At 40.4% G+C, this 18,678-nt stretch overlaps 1 protein-coding gene across 1 annotated transcript; it reads left to right on the top strand.

Annotated features, from left to right (window-relative positions):
* Positions 1 to 1,488: 1,488 nt before the first annotated feature.
* LOC109738780 (MADS-box transcription factor 25-like) lies at positions 1,489 to 18,281 on the top strand. Its single transcript, XM_020297879.3, has 8 exons — positions 1,489 to 2,013; positions 2,122 to 2,203; positions 16,492 to 16,553; positions 16,822 to 16,921; positions 16,995 to 17,036; positions 17,168 to 17,251; positions 17,701 to 17,864; positions 17,983 to 18,281. The coding sequence occupies exons 1-7, from the start codon at positions 1,832 to 1,834 to the stop codon at positions 17,839 to 17,841; spliced, it is 693 nt and encodes a 230-aa protein (XP_020153468.1). The 5' UTR covers positions 1,489 to 1,831; the 3' UTR covers positions 17,842 to 17,864; positions 17,983 to 18,281.
* Positions 18,282 to 18,678: the final 397 nt, after the last annotated feature.

The following is an 18,678-nucleotide window of genomic DNA, read 5'->3' as shown; positions in this document are numbered from 1 at the left end:
CTGGAGAAGCAAGAAAGTAGCAGGGAGAATCAGTGACTCCAGCTTTGTCCACTCATCCCAAAACACCTGATGGTACACACAACTGAGCTGATGCAAGAGCAAAAAGAAAGAATCAAACCAGATCATATCAGAGTGGCAGCATCATTAAGGACTACATACTAAATATCAAGTGGTGCCATGACTCAGAGCACCAAATCTGGAAGGAAATCATCTTTACTCTAATATAATCCGTTACTGGCTCTAATCGAGATCGGAGTGCCGTCACCCGTGTGGACTGCACATTTTTTGCATCGTGCTCTGTGGCCACTTTACTTACTAACCTTAAAATTGTCCTTTTTTGAATGAGCCAAGTGGAAAGCTAGCTAGTACATATGTGTGCTCATCAATCTAGCAACCTTAAACAACATGGTACTACTAGCTTACCTTTTATAACTTGGATGTTACCTTTAGCACCCAAATGCCAATGTTCCTGCCACACACACCTCAATAAGTACTCCTACAATTATTATCTGTTAAAAATCACAACCAACAAAGTTTTCCCAGATGTCTGAAATACAAACTTCAGGCAATATTGTAACCACTATAAGTGAGAAATTGATTGAAAAGAAACTGAAATTCAGGTATTTATGCGCGAACAAAGGTTTCGCTGATGCAGTTGATTCGTGCCAAAGACGCAACGAGGTTTATTGGTTGTGGTGGATCTATGACTTCTTAATCCGTAAGATTTGGAATCTTACACGTTAGAGCATTGGGCGTGCGATATTGGCATCAAAAGTCGTACCTCGATTGTCGAGAAAAATGCCGTTTGTCACCTTCCATATCAATCGTGTTAATATACAATTGGACAGTTGTACCAAGATATAACTACACGTTACATGGTAACATGACGACATACAATTGGATAGCTCCATTGAGCACATTTTTTTCTTTTGGTATGAGCACACAACTTTTAATAAATTAAGTGTACCATTTGCAAGTTACATGGTAAAGTGTCGAGATTCAATTGGATAGCTCTACCCAGATATAAGCACACAGTTCCCGAAGAAAGTGTACCACCCACATATACATTGCAAGATATGGACACACCGTTTTCATGAAAGTGTACGCCCACATACTAAGAGGTATGAGCACACGGTTTTGAAGAAACCAGAAACCACTTGCCTCTCAAGACGAAATTAGAAACAAATCTACAACTTTGAATAGGCACCTACCGCAAGTGCTAGTCTGTTTCAACGGTTCGAACAAAAAGAGGCTGGCTTGGTAGCTGACGCCATATTGTACGGCACAATTTATGGCTACACGTCAGAAGCCAATAGGCTATCCTCGTACCCAAAGTTTAAACTATGAACAGTATATATATATATATATATATATATATATATATATATATATATATATATATATATATATATATATATATATTATGGATGTCCTTGTCGCAACCACCGAGGAAAATAGTACGTCGTGGGCCATTCATTAACCTAATTTACAATCACAACGAAATTTAGCCAGTTGTTTAAGCCTAGCTTAGTGTTGTCAGCACATGGCCTCTCGATCCCTTTTGGTTTGCAGTCCATTACAAGCAAACCAACAATACAAAAATAGCTAGCTGGATCAGGTAGCAGCTGGGGGGAAAAGCTTCAACTAGCTAGCTTAGACTTGTCGATTGTCACCCAGATAGCAGAGAAGAAACAATTAGCAGCCTCTAGCTTAGCTCCATTTTGATCGGTTCTTAATTACTTTTGTCAATCGGCCGGCCAGCCGGCAGGAGAGAGATCTAGAGAAGAAGAAGAACAAGAACAAGAGGAGGAGGTGGAAGAAGAAGAAGAAGATGGGGAGGGGGAAGATTGCGATTGAGAGGATCGACAACACGACGAACCGTCAGGTGACCTTCTCCAAGCGGCGCGGAGGGCTGATGAAGAAGGCCCGTGAGCTCGCCATACTCTGTGACGCTGATCTTGCTCTCATCGTCTTCTCCAGCACCGGTCGCCTCTACGACTTCACGAGCTCCAGGTCTGTTAGTTAAATAATTAGTTCCTGTACCCTCCAAATACTCTATCAGTTACTTAATTTCATCCTCTCATAACATGGATGTGTTTCTAATTTTTTTGTCTTCATCAGTGGAATGGAGGCAATACTAGAGCGGTACCAGGAGGCAAAAGAGGAGCACTCCGGAGTGTTGAATCCATCATCTGAGGCAAAGGTATGTAACTATGTATGCATAGTAGCTTTTCCATGCCACACATATATTCACCAAAGAAAAGGAAGTGGTGAAACAAATAGAAATCAAGCTTGGATGATGATCTAGCAATATAAGATCTCTGATTATCCGTGTTTGAGTGGAATTTTGTCTTTTATTTTGTAATGTTTCAAACTATGCAATAAAAATGACTGCATGCGCCAATCGGTGCAGAACCCGGAGGTATTCCTCCTTTTCGAAAAAATATCAATCAAGCTGGCAAAATATGTACGTGTATATATAGTCATTTCCATGCACTAATTAACTGAAGTGGCTAATCATTCAGTTGAACAGTTAACACCTGCTCCCTCTGTAAAGAAATATGAAAGCGTTTAGATCACTATTTTAATAATCTAAGCGCTTTTATGTTTCTTTACAGAGGGAGTCGTACCTGTTAGTAGTTGTCGTACGTTGACTCCTAATGAATCTAAATCTCTAATCAAAGTTTGAAACGCAAACAAATTAGGGGATCACCATCTTTATTGATTAATTTAGTAGGTTAGGGTCTTGGTCAGGTGAATGATGCACATTTCTCCTGACGTTTCTTGGTCTCATGAATGATTGAATGATGCCAAATGGAAAGTGTGTCACATCTTTGCAGCTTCAGTCTATCTTGGCCTTCACGGCCATCATTGGAAATGCTCAGGCCCATAAATTTTTAATGGCTAGCGGATGGGCCAAATATGATTTACAACTAATGATACGGGCATATGGTAGAGTAGTTAATGAAAACAAAGAATCACCAAATGCTCTGCTGTTCAAAGGAATTCCATACGTTTTTTCAGGATTTGGATCCTTAGGAAAAATTCCTAAGGTTGCTTTTGGTTCACAAATAAGTTTAGGTTTCTTACCACGTATTACCCGTGGTACCTAAGGTTTGCTTTGGACAAAAGTTTCCATGCACTCAAACCTCTTCGTATAATTCATCTATTTTACCTGCAGCATCAGACACTCTTTGATCCAAATTCCTATGTTTTTTAAGTCTTATAGGATCAGTGGCGGAGCGTGACCAAAACAAAAGGGGGGGCCAAATATATATAAGAAGGCACAATATGCATGAAAAAAGCAAAGTCATAGAACAGAGATAAGAGATAGTTTTGGACCAGTAAATTTGTTCACACAAATACAACTTATGACAAATTAAATTTTGGAAATCTAAATGAATAAATTACCACCACATCTCAATTCCCAGGGTGCACTTGGGGATTCAGGTCCAGGGAGTAGAGGCACGCCGGCGTCGACGTGCGGCTCCAGGGAGCATAGCGCTTGTGATTTGTGAAGGACATTGATGATTTGAGGTTCAGGCAGTCCGCCGCCGCCGGCGTCGACGTGCAGCTCCGGGAGCAGCCCTTGTGATCTGTGAAGGACAATGAGGATTTAAGGTTCAGGTTGTCCGGCGGACATGCCGCCGTCATCACCGTGGGCAGTCGTCGATTGCAGACTTGCAGTGATTAAGGTGTGCGATGGAGACAGTAACGTACATGAGAGAACGGTTGTTTTGATCTCGTGTGTGGTGCAAGCTGCAACTGCGCTACGTTGTGAACGGCTGGGCCAAAGTGGTGTGTATTATACTAGTACTAATTACCATTTTGCAATTTTCAAAGGGGGGGTCGTGACCCCGTTTGATCTCCACGTAGCTCCGCCAGTGTATAGGATTGAAGAAAAAAAAGTAATTGCAATCACGTGTTATTCCTTTTTCCTGCATTTTGAGAATCGTGTGAATCAAATGGGACCTAACGGCCTCTTTGGTTCGGTATTATAAAAATACAAGAACAGAAAAAACATCAAAGTGGATGACATGTCATATTAATTCCTACATAAATTTAGTACACATCATTGTATAATAGAACCTGTTTGGTTGCACTATAGTAAACATGAGAATTTTGTTTGAAAGGATTGCAAACATGCATAGTTGTCAAAGAAATAAAGAAAAACTCCATGAGGTTGCTCAATGGGAATTTCCCATTTGAACTACATGTAGAGGAGACAATATAAAAATGTTCCTACGGTTTTCTAATCCTACAAACTAAAATAGTCTAATGAAATTTGTTTAAACCGATGAGGCCCCTAAAAATGCTATCATATAGGGGTGGGGGTGTATTTAATTAGAAAACTGTTGCTATCACATCACTATCTAATCCACTCAATTTGTCTTCTAAATATCCCCTCATGGCTATTACATGACTCATCCATAGCCCGATGGCTTGTAACTCCATGCATGTTTTCTTGTCTTAAGTGTGACCCAAGTTACCTAAGATTGGGATATCTTATGCATGAAACTCAAATCATTCCTACAAATATCTATCTAGAAATATTGTAGAAATATACCGACCACTAGAAAACCTCCAAAACATACTATTTGTAGCTAGATTGTCCAATTCTGCCACTAGGCTGTGCCACATTTTGTTCCATTCTCCATTTCAGGAAATATATGTAATACTCTTCCCCATGTAGATATTTTTGGATAATCTTAGCTTTTGCTAAACCCCCTGCATCCTAAGATGCATATGGACAACCTTATTACATCGCCTCATTACAAAGGTATCAACTTTATCTTGTTGCCAAAAGGAGGGGAAAATAAAATAACATGGACCAGCAAAGACTAACATGCCAAACAAGATCACTCCCAACATCCATAAGCCCACCATTGGCTCACTGTCCAAAACATGACATAAACTCCCTAGTGCTTCACTCGGGCTTCTTTGGGCAAGATCCATCGACTTTCTATGTTGCACCATCTGCAATAACACATATGACTATGACCAATTGGTACACGAGAGTATCACCTACATACAAGAATGAACTTCCTTGTTGTTAAACATGACATCACTCTGCATAATCAGATAGACCAAAACATCGCTGTGTGGCCTGACCAAAAAGAGAGATCTTAAGATTTATAATCTCTATTGGGATCAAGGTCTAAGGACTAGAGGGAGGGGGTTAAAAAGCCCAATTAAACAACGCTACTCCAATTTTTAGGGTTGAAAGTTTTAGGACAAGGCAATGATGACTAGAGAACTAAAAGTACATAGGGCATTTCCAGCGCCCACCCCCAAAACGACCCTGTATTCATCCGCGGACCGGTCCGGAATAGTCCGCGAACACTAATTTTTTTCTAAGACCGCAACACTCAAAATAATTAGGACATTTCCAGCGCCATCCAACCATGTTCCCCAACTACCCGCCTCCTGTTTTTTTGTAAGACCGCAACACTAAAAATAATTATAGAAAATAGCACAATTCATCCATAAATAACATTAAAATATATCTAGTACAACAATAGTTCAAATGTAAATATTACATCTAAGATATAACTGGATGTTGAACAAGCTTTTCGAATTCATACAGCTCCTTGACCTCCATCCAATGATATATGTGCGTGAATGGCCTGCCCTCGGTCCAGTAGTACATCACAACAGCTGTTCAAGCGATACAACATGTAGAGAAACATTGAGTGAATGAATGAATTAACTAACAAATAGATTAACAGGAAGCAAAACTTAGAATTTCCATGGTGTTGTCGACCCTGATGGCCACATTGTCTCTACTCATGCAACCGCACCGCAACTTCATGAATAGTTGCAGATGGTGTACCACCGATACAATATCAACTTCACATTGCGTTCATGGATGACGTGCATCTCGTAGAGCGTGAAGTCCTTTCGCGCATGAAATGAATCATGCGCGCTGTCAAAAGATCGAGCCCCTTGAGTTCCTGCCTACAAAATCTGCAGATACGGCCAATCACGCATCGCACAACAACTCATCCTCAATCACTAAGTACCCTCCACTGTGCTTAATCTTGAAAACAACAAGAAGTTCAACAAAAAAAGCTCAATGGCATTTGACTAAAGACCTGCTGGGCGTGGTGTCCACCATGGACGTCGTCAGAAGGGGGTGGAGGGTATCTGACCACGAAGGGATCTTGGATGGATGGTGGCGTAGTCCGAGGAGGGAAGGCATGTTTGTGGGGGCTGCGAGTGTCCTATAATGCCTGGGCGGCGGCCGGAGAGGTACGATGATAGCGGCGGACGAGGAGGATGCGGATGCAAAGGAAGGGCAGGGGCGGAGTGGAAGAAAAATGGACTGGGATGGGGCTTTGAATGGGTTGGGGGTGTTAGAGTCCTACGTGGCGGTAGTACGGACTCCTGCAAAGCACCCTAGTTTTATTTTGGTTTTCATGAAAACGGAGGCCTAGACTAGTCCGTGGACCAATGGGGTATCGTATTGGATGGCAAAATGGTTTGTACAACTCGGTCCAGATGGATGCGGGCGTTTTGAGGGTCAGCGTTGGAGATTCCCATAGCAAGAAAGTAAACAAGCATATTGAGAAGCAGAAAATAATAACTTGCAAGTAAGTAGGAGGTAGGGTAAAGGGAATGCAAACACTCTTGACGGTAGGATGTTTTTCCCGTGGTTTGGATGGCTGGCGATATCCTATATCTACGTTGATGGAGGCTTTTGAACCAATGGTTCTAGGATCACAAGGATCTCGATTGCATTTCCCACCAAGCGCCCCACCTAAGGCAGTAAACCTATTTCATCATGGCTTGCACTTAGAAGCCCCTCTAAGGGAAGATCTTCACCAAGTGGGCAGTCTTAAGTAACTCCTAATTTTCTAGGATGCGCCCACTATCCAAGAGTAACAAGCTGAGGAAAGTCAATTGATGAGAACTCCTTGAATGACCTTCAATCAAAGCTTCTGTCAAGAATACAAAGGATCACTCTCCCACAAGGATAGGATTCCAGTTAAAGAGATGAACTTAAGTAGGGATTCAAGAATGGATTTCTTGACCTTCAAATAATCAATAAGTGAACATGCAATCACCCAACACTTCTTCTCTTCTCTTCTTGCCTTGGACCTCTCTTCCTCTACGGTGGAGATAGATGGATGGAGTGGAGTGTAGTGTCTTGCAATGGGTGGAACGAGTGAGTGGAATGACTAAGGATGGAATGGAATAGTTGCGCCCACGAATGGGTATGAGGATATTTATAGAGAGGATCCAAGATCTGACCATTACTTCAAAAATAACTTGGCTCAGAAGTGCCGAAAGAAAATTAGTGGAATTGTAGATACAATTCAAATAATTCAAATGACTAGGACAATGCTAGGAGCTAGATGAAATACATACTCATAACTATTTTATGAAAAGAATGAGTTGTGGTTCCGAACCAAAAAGGCAACCCTTTTTTGCAAACATGGAATGGCTTCAGAGTACCAGGTAAAACCAATTGATGCTCGGTAGTACCGTAGTAGACATAAAAAAAATTCAAAATGAGAATTAGCAGAAAAAGTCTAAGTCACAGCTCGAAAGTACAGGTAGCGGAGGTGCCAAAATTATACTGTGACTCACAAGTATAAATCGAAATGGATGAAGTGCCAATGAAAATGTTATGCTCAGAAGTGTCAGAGCGAATGAAGAATATTTCAAGGTGGATTGGTTTGACAATTCCAAAAAAAGAATGATTCTGAACTATGGAAACTGGGCATATCTCTGAGTATCAAAATATATATCTCCGGATGTACCAGGGCTTTGAAAGGTTCATAAAAGTGGGCTAGGGGTGGATTATCATGACTTCCTCTTACGATCTATTTCTTAGAGTTCAAATAGAGTACTTTGCTTGTGCCTCTCTGCATACTACGATTATCCTACACTCAATGTGAATCTTAGATTAACCAGAAAAACTCTAAATACATGCTAAAAGCTTGAGGTAAACAACAACTTCAAAAATTGTATGTAGGAGTCATAAATGATATTCCACTTATATTCAGGGACTTGTATAAGAAAATTAGTCCTAGTCCCTAAAAAACTCATTAAAAACATTAGTACCCTCAAATGGTTTTGTCATATATCACTAAAACCATGTAGGGTATCTTGGAGATGCACTTTCAACTTCCATAGTCAAGACCCAAAAATATGCAAAACACTACAAGGCTTGGTAATATTAATGTCTAAATACATAAGTCCCCATGTAGTAAATGCTAAATAACAACAGATGTTGAATGGTTTCTTGTTCATAACAACAGCTACAAAGAGTATCCCCTGGACATATTAATTTGACCAAATTATTTGTAGTTAGTATAACTGTTTAAGTGATAGTCAAGCGATAACTTTTATCTCCAAAGTAATTTAAGATGCGACAAATTTTTAGACCTAAAATTGGCCCTCTTGTTGCTAAGATGAACACATCAAGTGAACAAGGAAAACTCCACAAGTGCGATGATATCATTTAAGCAAGTCATGGTCCATGGCTAGCCACATATCTGCAATCTCTGGGATAGTCTCTCATTCCAGCCTGCTAAATGCTGGCCAATGACAACCCTACTAAAATCCACATGTGGGTACTCAGTTCCAATAATCGCAGAAACATTGGCATTTCTATGACAAACAATACTAAATATTGAGGGGTTAGAAGCAAAAGAGGCTTATCCTTGATGTACCTATCCTCTCAAAGACGAATTGATTGACCATTTCCACATCAAGCGATCAAAACTGAACGAAAATATTCTTAACCTTCAGGAGGTCCATTCAAAAGTGGGAGCCTACTGGTTTGACATTAAGCACTAAGAGTGTTTTTGCCCCCCAAGTACTTGTACTATGTAAGAGAAACTAGTACAATTCATCCTTGCTTAGCAACTTAAGCAACCATTTACTAAGATAACACATATTTTTTACTTCCAGACCATGAGTCTCAGGGCTACACCCATCGTTAGGGATACATAAAATATCTCAGGCCTACGCCCATCATGTATGTAATTAAACAAGTTTGGAATCCTTCTGCAATTATCTATATTGTTTCACTTGCTCAACCGGTGCTCGCCCATGATTTGGAGAAGGAGGGGAATGACGCGGGAGAGAAGAAGGGGATCTCCAGGACGCGGGTACGTGAATGGCATGTGAGGGTCGAAGGAACGAGGGCCTATATGACAAGATGCTACATGGGTTGTGTCCGGTGAGGCTGGTGGCACCAAACTCCATGACATATGGGGCTGTGGACCCACCTATCTGATATTTTGCTTTTTTCTAGAAATCTAAAACTCATTCGTATGTCTAGGTACTCAGTCATTTTTTCATATATATCTTTTTGTAGTACTATTTACTTTATATATGTTGATGTGTAAAAGTTTCACAAATTTTAGGATAATTTTACTATATATTATATATTAAATGAATTTCTGTGCACTTACTGAAAGTGATCCCATTTCTAACTATAGGTGTATCAAATAAGCTATAAAATTTTAATAAAAATGTATTTAAGGAAATACATGCAATTAGCAGTCATGTGGTGGAAAAGGATGAAATATTCAAACTTTGTGCTATGATAAATGTACCCAAAGCTTTGCATGATTTCAGAGAATTGATAGATATCTTAATGAAGTAAAAAAAACTAAAACTTCTTATGATATCCTGATATAGGCGCATGACCCTGTGATAACAATTTGAGAAGAATACACAAAATAAAAATAGTAGGTTGTTCAGAAAATGGACTATCTCCAATGATGTTTCGTAAGATTCGTCCAAAATCTCCAACTTTTTACCACCCAAACCAATTTCAGTGGCCATTTGAGCTCTTTTTCACTTCAAACTTTTTCTATGACTTGCTTTAACATCTATAATGACAAGTGTGAATTAAAATCAAAACATTTTACAAAATAATATTTTTAGCATTAGGTTTCAAGTCTAAAAATGAAAGAATATCTAAAATGTTGTGCAAAATTACTAAAAATTGGCAAGGAGTCTTTACCAGGTGAACTATCTCCCATAACATCCAATGCAAATATCCAGACAACCCTTCTGAAGTGACCGGTTGCAATCATTTTAAGTTCAAAATTGGTGTACACTCCACTTTAATATTTTTAATAAAAATGTGAATGAAAATCAACATTGATTACGTAACTATTAACATTTGTCATTTTGGACAAAAAAAGAGAAGAAAAATAAAGAATAAAAATAGAAGTTGTCAAAAAATAGTCAAACTTGGCACTGTCCCCTAATATTGGTACATGAGGTTGTCACTAAATCTCACATGATTTATGGATGTTGGAAAAAACACTTCCTTAGAAATGACCGTTTGGCCTACTTATGTCACCATTTTGCAAAACTACCAGAAAAACAAGTTTCTCCAAATAATCTTAAAATATTTTAATAATTCCAAATGCACATACTAGAAAAACCGGCAAAGTATCAACTTAGTTGGCCCTTTAGTTAGTACATCTTAAATAACCAATTTTCATACAGAAAGACATATCATAGAAAAATGAAATCGAAAATATTCCGAGATGGCAAATATTCGGAGATGACTATGAAAACACCTCTCTGGGTCCTCGAATTGAAAGACAAATTGAGAGGGATCAAGAATCCTAATTAAAATGTGAGCGGATTTTTTTAATCTAGGAAAAAATTGACAAAAAAGTTACATATTTAATTTATAAAAATCACAATACAAATACCATCTTACACACTAATACGTCACATTTTTATTACAGGTCATAGACTACAAACATCAGACTACCTAAACATATAAATACATTTTCCAAACTGCAAACCTACCTGACCCAGCTGGTGCACCTCTTCTCTTCTTCTCCTCCGTTTGAAGCAGGCCCTTATTGAAGTTGACAATGCACGTCCATATCTTATATGCTCCGTACATTGGAAGCATACTCCACCTACTTGTCGGACAATGACATGTCTGCCCATTGTTAGTGCTCCTTCTCTCCGAAGCCTTTCTTCGTGTTAGCATAGTACTTGTCCATGATAGCGGCGGTGGCGTCCACCAACAAATCCTTATCCTTGGTGCTGTATGGCTACGGCGCCCCGCACTCCATTTAGATGACGACAAGTTTTGGACCCATGGGCCGCTGCAGTCAAGCATTTCCTTGCCCCCTCGATGCTGAAGCCGAAAACATATATACTTCTCATTGCGCAAGAAGTGGTAGAACCTATCACTTGGACTGATAGCCCTACAGACTTGGTACACCAGACAATGATCACAAACGTATAACTGAATGACGGCGGCCTTCTGCGTGGAATGAGACCATGTGTACTCCACGACAATGCCAACGATCTTCTCCCGATCATTGTCGAGCCACCGCTCGAGCTTGTACATGCAGTTCTCCCGGCCCCAATGACGTTATGCCCTGGGAAGAGCTTGCGCTGGTCGGACGCCATAGCTGAAAGAGATTCCATACTTTCTATGTGGTTTTTTAAGGAACAACCTTGTACTCCATTACAAAGTTAGACTGGCTAAATCGCCAGCTACAGAGTTTACAACAAACTCAGGGAAATGGCCTAGCCATGTTTCATATTCGCCATCTCCTAGTCTTACACCATGTGCTGCTAGGCTGTGAGCTACTACATTACAAGATCTTGGACAAACACTAACATTTACATCATCAAAAGCCACCTTCAAATGAAATTTGATTTCCTAAAACACAACACCTGAAGTCGACAAGTCATACTCCTCGCTTGAGATCGCCTGCTTCAACACCACAAAATCTGTTTTAAATATCACACGGTGATATCCCATTTGCGTAGTTGTGCTGATTGCATATAACATGGCCAGGGCTTCGGTGTGGATAGCATTGGATACATGTTCCAGATTTCCTGCTCCCGCAGCCATAAGCACACCACTATCATTTCTGACAGTAAAACCCCATCCACCAGACAATGAAGATTCATGAAAAGCACCATCTGTATTTATTTTAAGGATCCCACTTGGGGGAGGAGACCAACACGTGGTGGAAGCTTGTTTCTGGGTGCTCCTCTGGTTCTTAAGGTTGCTGCATTCACAAACATGATAGTTAACAGAAGCAATTATATCATCTGGAGATTCCATCAGATATTCGGCATTGGCCTTGTTTATCTCATGCCACCACACCTAGAGCAGAATACACACCTTCGTACGACTTGATCAGGCGAAATATCTCATCAAACATTCTTAGTGGGTCACTGCACTGTAGAAGTTTCTCTCTAGTTTCTTCCATTTGGGCTAGCCACCAAAGCCTCCTCACCTTCTTGCATTTCAAAAAGCATTACGTATCTGTTACAAACTGGACATCTAATATCCACCACGATACCTCTATTCCTCAATTTCATTCTTAAAGGTAAGCTGCATGTTGCCAAACGCCATATGAAGTGCAGAATTTTATTCGGGAGAGGTAAGGCCCATATTTTCTTCCATTCAAAATCAGTTATTTCTCCACTGCTTGCAGGGCTAGATTGCTGGCCATATCTTGATTCCCTTTCTGTGCAGTCTACTCCTACTTTGTATGCCGACTTCGTGAAAAAAAAAAATCCCTTTCTTGTCAAAGTGCCATGCCACACAGTCCTTTGTATGCTCATAAATGGGGATTTGTAGGATTATCTTAGCATCTTCTACATTGAAAGTTTGGCACACTAGGTCCTTATCCCAACCATTAGTTACTGGATCAATATGCTCTGCCACCCTTGAGACTAAATTTCGTCCTTGCAGTGTGGTAAATCTTATGGTGATGCCTCTTGGAAGCCATGGGTCTTTCCAAATATTAACTTCCATCTCCGACTCGCCAAATTATGCCTTTCTCCAGGAGTTGTACACTCTTCGAAATAATGCGCCATGCATAAGATATCCCATCTTTAGCGTATCTTCAATTATGTTGTGGCCAGGATGATATTTCGCTTCAAGTGCTCTCGTGCACAAAAATAGGAAGGGTTTTGGAGTAGCCGCGATCCTTGTCATGCAAGCATGGCCATACTAAAAGGGTGCAGGTCTCTGAATCCTAGACCTCCCACTCTCTTTGGTTTACATAGTTTCTCCCAACTCGTCCAGTGGATTTTATTGACCTTATCCATATGGCTCCACCAAAATTTGCATATAATGGAATTAAGGTCATCACATAAGGACTTGGTTAGGTCGAAACAAGCCATAGCATACACTGGGATTGCCTGCGTTACTGCTTTGATTAAGATCTCTTTTCCCGCTTTCCATAATAATTTCTGTTTCCAACCTTGGATTCTCTTCCACACTTTTTCCTTTATACACTGGAAAGCCCTTGATTTTTCCTTGAGAGAGGGAGAAGAGAGACTATACAAATGAAGTTCGAGGTTGACAAAGGCCATGGGAGTGCAGTTAACTTTCCATCGGATTAGCCACTCATACGAGACAGTGTAACTGGCCTATGAAAACAAACTACCCCCAAGCATTTCCCCACCCTCACTCGGCTCTAAACAGTCGTCATGCAAATAGTGGGACAAATTGTGAGGCAATGGCGCGCACCGGGAGAGTACTCAGCAGCAAGCCGGAGGCAACAAAGTCGGAGGAGCAGCGTGAGGATGTGAGTGGAAGTGGCGAGAAGAGAAGGGGCTCTATGCGCCAAGAAAATATGTGTATGTGCCATGCTGCATGTGGACCCCACATAGGCAGGATTGGTCAAACGGGTCCCCTCTTTGTTGTGCTTGACATGGCGAAGTTGTGGGGCCCACATTGAAAGGACCCATCAAACAAGTCTCCTCCTCCGTATTGGTGGGCCCAAATCAGAGTGAAAAAAAGGAATTATGGTCTCAACAGTGGGCCCCCACATCATTTGAAATTGACAACCAATTCTCCTCCGCAGTATTGGCAGGCCCACATCAAAGTGGAAAAATGAAAGTTATGGCCTCAACGGTTGGCCCCACACCAGGCAAAAATTAATATCAATCTGGTCTCATCGTAGCTGCAGTTGACGTAGCCAAGTGGTGGGTCCCAATGTAAGGGAACAACCGAAACGAGAAGACTCGTAACGACAACTCACCATGATGGCGCGCATGGGTATGTGATGTCTACTACACAACCTTCTTCTTGTAGACGTTGTTGGGCCTCCAAGTGTAGAGGTTTGTAGGACAGTAGCAAGTTTCGCTCAAGTGGATGACCTAAGGTTTATCAACCCGTGGGAAGCGTAGGATCAAGATGGTCTCTCTCTAGCAACCTGTCAACCAAATAACAAAGAGTCTCTTGTGTCCCCAACATACCCAATACAATGGTAAGTTGTATAGGTGCACTAGTTCGGCGAAGAGATGGTGCTACAAGTGCAATATGGATGGTAGATATAGGTATTTGTAATCTGAAAATATAAAAACAGCAAGGTAACTAATGATAAAAGTGAGCACAAACGATATTGCAATGCGTTGAAACAAGGCCTAGGGTTCATACTTTCACTAGTGCAAGTTCTCTCAACAATAATAACATAACTGGATCATATAACTATCCCTCAACATGCAACAAAGAGTCACTCCAAAGTCACTAATAGCGGAGAACAAACGAAGAGATTATGGAAGGGTACGAAACCACCTCAAAGTTACCCTTTCTGATCGATCTATTCAAGAGTCTGTAGTAAAATAACACGAAGCTATTCTTTCCGTTTGATCTATCCTAGAGTTTGTACTAGAATAACACCTTAAGACACATATCAACCAAAACCCTAATGTCACCTAGATACTCCAATGTCACCTCAAGTGTCTGTGGGTATGATTATACGATATGCATCACACAATCTCAGATTTCATCTATTCGAACCAACACAAAGTACTTCAAAGAGTGCCCCAAAGTTTCTACCGGAGAGTCAAGACGAAAACGTGTGCCAACCCCTATGCATAAGTTCACGAGGTCACGGAACCCGCAAGTTGATCACCAAAACATACATCAAGTAGATCACGTGATATCCCATTGTCACCACAGATAAGCACATGCAAGACATACATCAAGTGTTCTCAAATCCTTAAAGACTCAATCCGATAAGATAACTTCAAAGGCAAAACTCAATCCATTACAAGAGAGTAGAGGGGGGAAACATCATAAGATCCAACTATAATAGCAAAGCTCGCGATACATCAAGATCGTGCCGAATCAAGAAGACGAGAGAGAGAGATCAAACACATAGCTACTGGTACATACCCTCAGCCCCGAGGGTGAACTAGTCCCTCCTCGTCATGGAGAGTGCCGGGATGATGAAGATGGCCACCGATGAGGGTTCCCCCCTCCGGCAGGGTGCCGGAACAGGGTCCCGATTGGTTTTTGGTGGCTACATAGGCTTGCGGCGGTAGAACTCCCGATCTATTCTGTTCCTCGATGTTTTTAGGGTATATGGACATATATAGGCGAAAGAAGTCGGTTAGGGGAGCCACGAGGGTGGGGGCACGCCCAGGGGGGTAGGGCGCGCCTCCCTGCCTCGTGGCTTCCTCGAAGCTTCCCTGACGTCTACTCCAAGTCTCCTGGATTGCTTCCGTTCCAAAAATAACTCTCCCGAAGGTTTCATTCCGTTTGGACTCCGTTTGATATTCCTTTTCTTCGACACACTGAAATAGGCAAGAAAACAGCAGTTTGGGCTGGGCCTCCGGTTAATAGGTTAGTCCCAAAAATAATATAAAAGTGTTTAGTAAAGCCCATAAACATCCAAAATAGATAATATAATAGCATGAATACTTCATAAATTATAGATACGTTGGAGACGTATCAGTATGCAAGTAATTTCTTTGCAATCCCTAGTGGCACAAATCAAAATACAGAAGTTTGAGTGGCAGGACTCCAATACGCAATTTAGCAGTGGCACAAACCGATTTTTCTCTATTGTAGACTATCGGTGGCGAGTTCTATGCCACACGTGGGCCCTTATTTTTGGTTCATCACTGGTCTCGGCCGTCGCCTATAGCAATTTATTACTGAGGGGCATCAGGGTGACTTTTCAGCTGCATTTTTTATATGTTCCCTTATGGGCTCATCTGTCACCTATAGAAATTCATCAACGGGCCCATCAGTGGTGACCATTTTAGCTAAAAACATTGTATGTCCACTTATGGGCCACAAGGTGCCCATCAATAGAGGGGATTCAACATAGGGTCAACTAGATGATACCCCCGCGCGTTGCTGCGGGAACGGTTGCAATATATTTCAATGAGATTTGATTGTGTGAAATATGGATATTTAGATTAATAACACGTGAACCAAATTTAGAAATACATATGATTTATTATATTTGATTATGTATAGTTGTAAAATATTTATTGAATATAAGTAGAATAACAAAATGAAATATATTTTCCCATGCATGGTTGCATGTGGTGGTGGGTCTTTTCTCATGCATGCTCGCAGGTTGAGATAAATAAGTTAGTAGGATCACTCGCTTAGGTATATACGATGTCCACTAGTAGACCACACAAGAGGAAGCACGGTTATGCATCTCCTAATTAATTTGGTGTGCTTGTAGTTAGTATCTTATTTCATTTCTATTTGTTGGACAGTTATGGCAGAGGGAGGTTACAACCTTGAGGCAGCAAGTGCAGAACTTACAACATAATAATAGGTAATATTAATGTTCTTTAGTTTGTATCACCCATGCATTGAAATAAAATGTCAATTAGTGTAGCTATCCAGAAGTTGTTGTTTGAGTGGTTTCATATGCAAATTAATTGAATGAAATTACTGTGCCATACTGTTATGAATGTCAAGATCTCTCAGTTGAAGACTATGCCGGTGAAAATCCATGTATTTAGTTGCAATGAATGGAGAAGCTAGCTAGGTAGCTACTAGCCAGTTATACTGTTAAACCATGTGCCCTCATATGATGTTAGGCAACTATTGGGAGAGGAGCTATCTGGTACCAACATTCGAGATCTGCAGTTTCTAGTGAACCAAGTTGAGATGAGCTTGCATTCTGTAAGAAAGAGGAAGGTACCCTTTTGTTTGCTCTTCCCTTTCCTTTTTTTTGTTTCAAACATACTTTACTTACAATTGATTTCTTTAGGAGCAAGTTATGGCTGCGGAGATCCACGGACTCAACCAAAAGGTTCACTACATCCTCTTAATGTTCTTGCTTCTGCTACTGTTAGTGTTGAAGTAGCTCTGTTAGCATCGATTATCGTATATGCGTCTGTTATTAACAGATGAGGTGTGATGAGATGGTATTTGCTTTCACAGGGATTTCTTATTCAGAAGGAAAATATAGAGCTTGGCAAGAAGTTGAGCATTGCTCATGAGCACAACATAGAGCTGCAGAAGAAGGTAAGAAATGCTAGTAGCTAATATATCCTAGCTTGTCATGTGAAGGTCCAGATATACTTTGAACATATAATCACTGATGAACCACATGCTATAACATATGGATTAGCAAGTCATTGAAAGACATGATGGATTTTATTCAATACTTCACATCCTATATAGCATATTAGCGTGTCTAACAGATTCAGGTAAAAATATAAATCTTTCAGAAAACGTTCGTAATATGTTGGACAAACTAGAAACGCGATGCAATCGCTTAGTCTTTTTTTTAGAAAATTATTGGAACTGGTCGCAAATTATATATGAGCCCTGGCTAATATAACATTGATCATATTAGCTTCTCCCTCGCAAAAAAAAAAAGAGAGAGAAGAAGATCATATTAGCTTCAGTTTTTTTATCGCAAGCATCGAATGAAGCTGATACTGGACAAACTATTAATGTGTGTTAATTAGCTTTCCGGGTCCATGGTATCGAGTGAGCAGCAAGCCAGCGGAAGCAGCTCAAAAGCTGCTGCTGGGTTATTGTTCTCGACTAGAGTACGTGAACCAAATATCGACCTTGAGTTGCGCCAGCAGGAGCATGAGGATGAATAACACTACCTCGTCCACTGCATGCAGTAAGTACTGTAATTCATGTGTCAGCTAAATTATTAAGAAGTTCCATGTGGTCAATCGCATACCAAACAAGTCGCAGTTAATTACATTTCTAAATTCAAGTTTGTTGTTTTGCACCAGACAGCGTCAACAGTATTTTCAGTCCATGTGTAGACGATTGAAGCTCTTTCGTGTGCAATTTGAAGCATAGACCTGCTTAGAACCATTTTTTTTGGTGTTGTCACAAACATGTTATATAGCAGCAGCAGATGCAGTCTGTATGTGAATCTAATTACTCGATATTAACAAGGATGCAAGAGCAAGAGAAGATCAAGTATAGTATGAACGAACATGTAAACTTAATTATGTTTTTGGTTACTTGTATATGTTGATCACAATTCAGAACCTAATTAATGAGCTTTTTTTTGCGTGGAACCTAATTAATGAGTTGAATATGGCAGCTACTAAGTTTGTGTTCCGAGTCAGATTATCGTCCGTTTACAGAAATTTGCACAACTTTGCATGTCACAGTGTATTATGTGTTTAGGAATGGATGAGATTATCCCCATTTCCATGTGCTTCAGATTATTAACCACCAGCAGTATAGCCAACCCTACCCTATCACCTTCCCATAAGCCCTTCTTTTACTCCGATGGTATTGCGGATCACAATTGATGCAAAGAAAATGAATACATTTTCATATTATAATAAAAAGGCAAGTGTAATAAATAGAAAATTCGATCATGTCACAAGACTTATTATTTCAATTTCTACTCTATGAGATCTTACGGAGTCTGTTCATGGATGACATGGTTGAGGTATGATCATACAAAATAT

Source organism: Aegilops tauschii, chromosome 7, assembly GCF_002575655.3.
Source record: "Aegilops tauschii subsp. strangulata cultivar AL8/78 chromosome 7, Aet v6.0, whole genome shotgun sequence".
Taxonomy (NCBI): domain Eukaryota; kingdom Viridiplantae; phylum Streptophyta; class Magnoliopsida; order Poales; family Poaceae; genus Aegilops; species Aegilops tauschii.
This window is presented reverse-complemented; position numbering and strand designations above follow the sequence as displayed.

What these genes read in the sequence shown, in the direction of transcription:
- LOC109738780 (XM_020297879.3), top strand. Translation starts at nt 1,832, where the DNA reads ATGGGGAGGGGGAAGATTGCGATTGAGAGGATCGACAACACGACGAAC. An exon ending in AACTTACAACATAATAATAG is followed by an intron (nt 16,554 to 16,821) that starts GTAATATTAATG and finishes ATATGATGTTAG; the next exon opens with GCAACTATTGGGAGAGGAGC. An exon ending in ATTCTGTAAGAAAGAGGAAG is followed by an intron (nt 16,922 to 16,994) that starts GTACCCTTTTGT and finishes TGATTTCTTTAG; the next exon opens with GAGCAAGTTATGGCTGCGGA.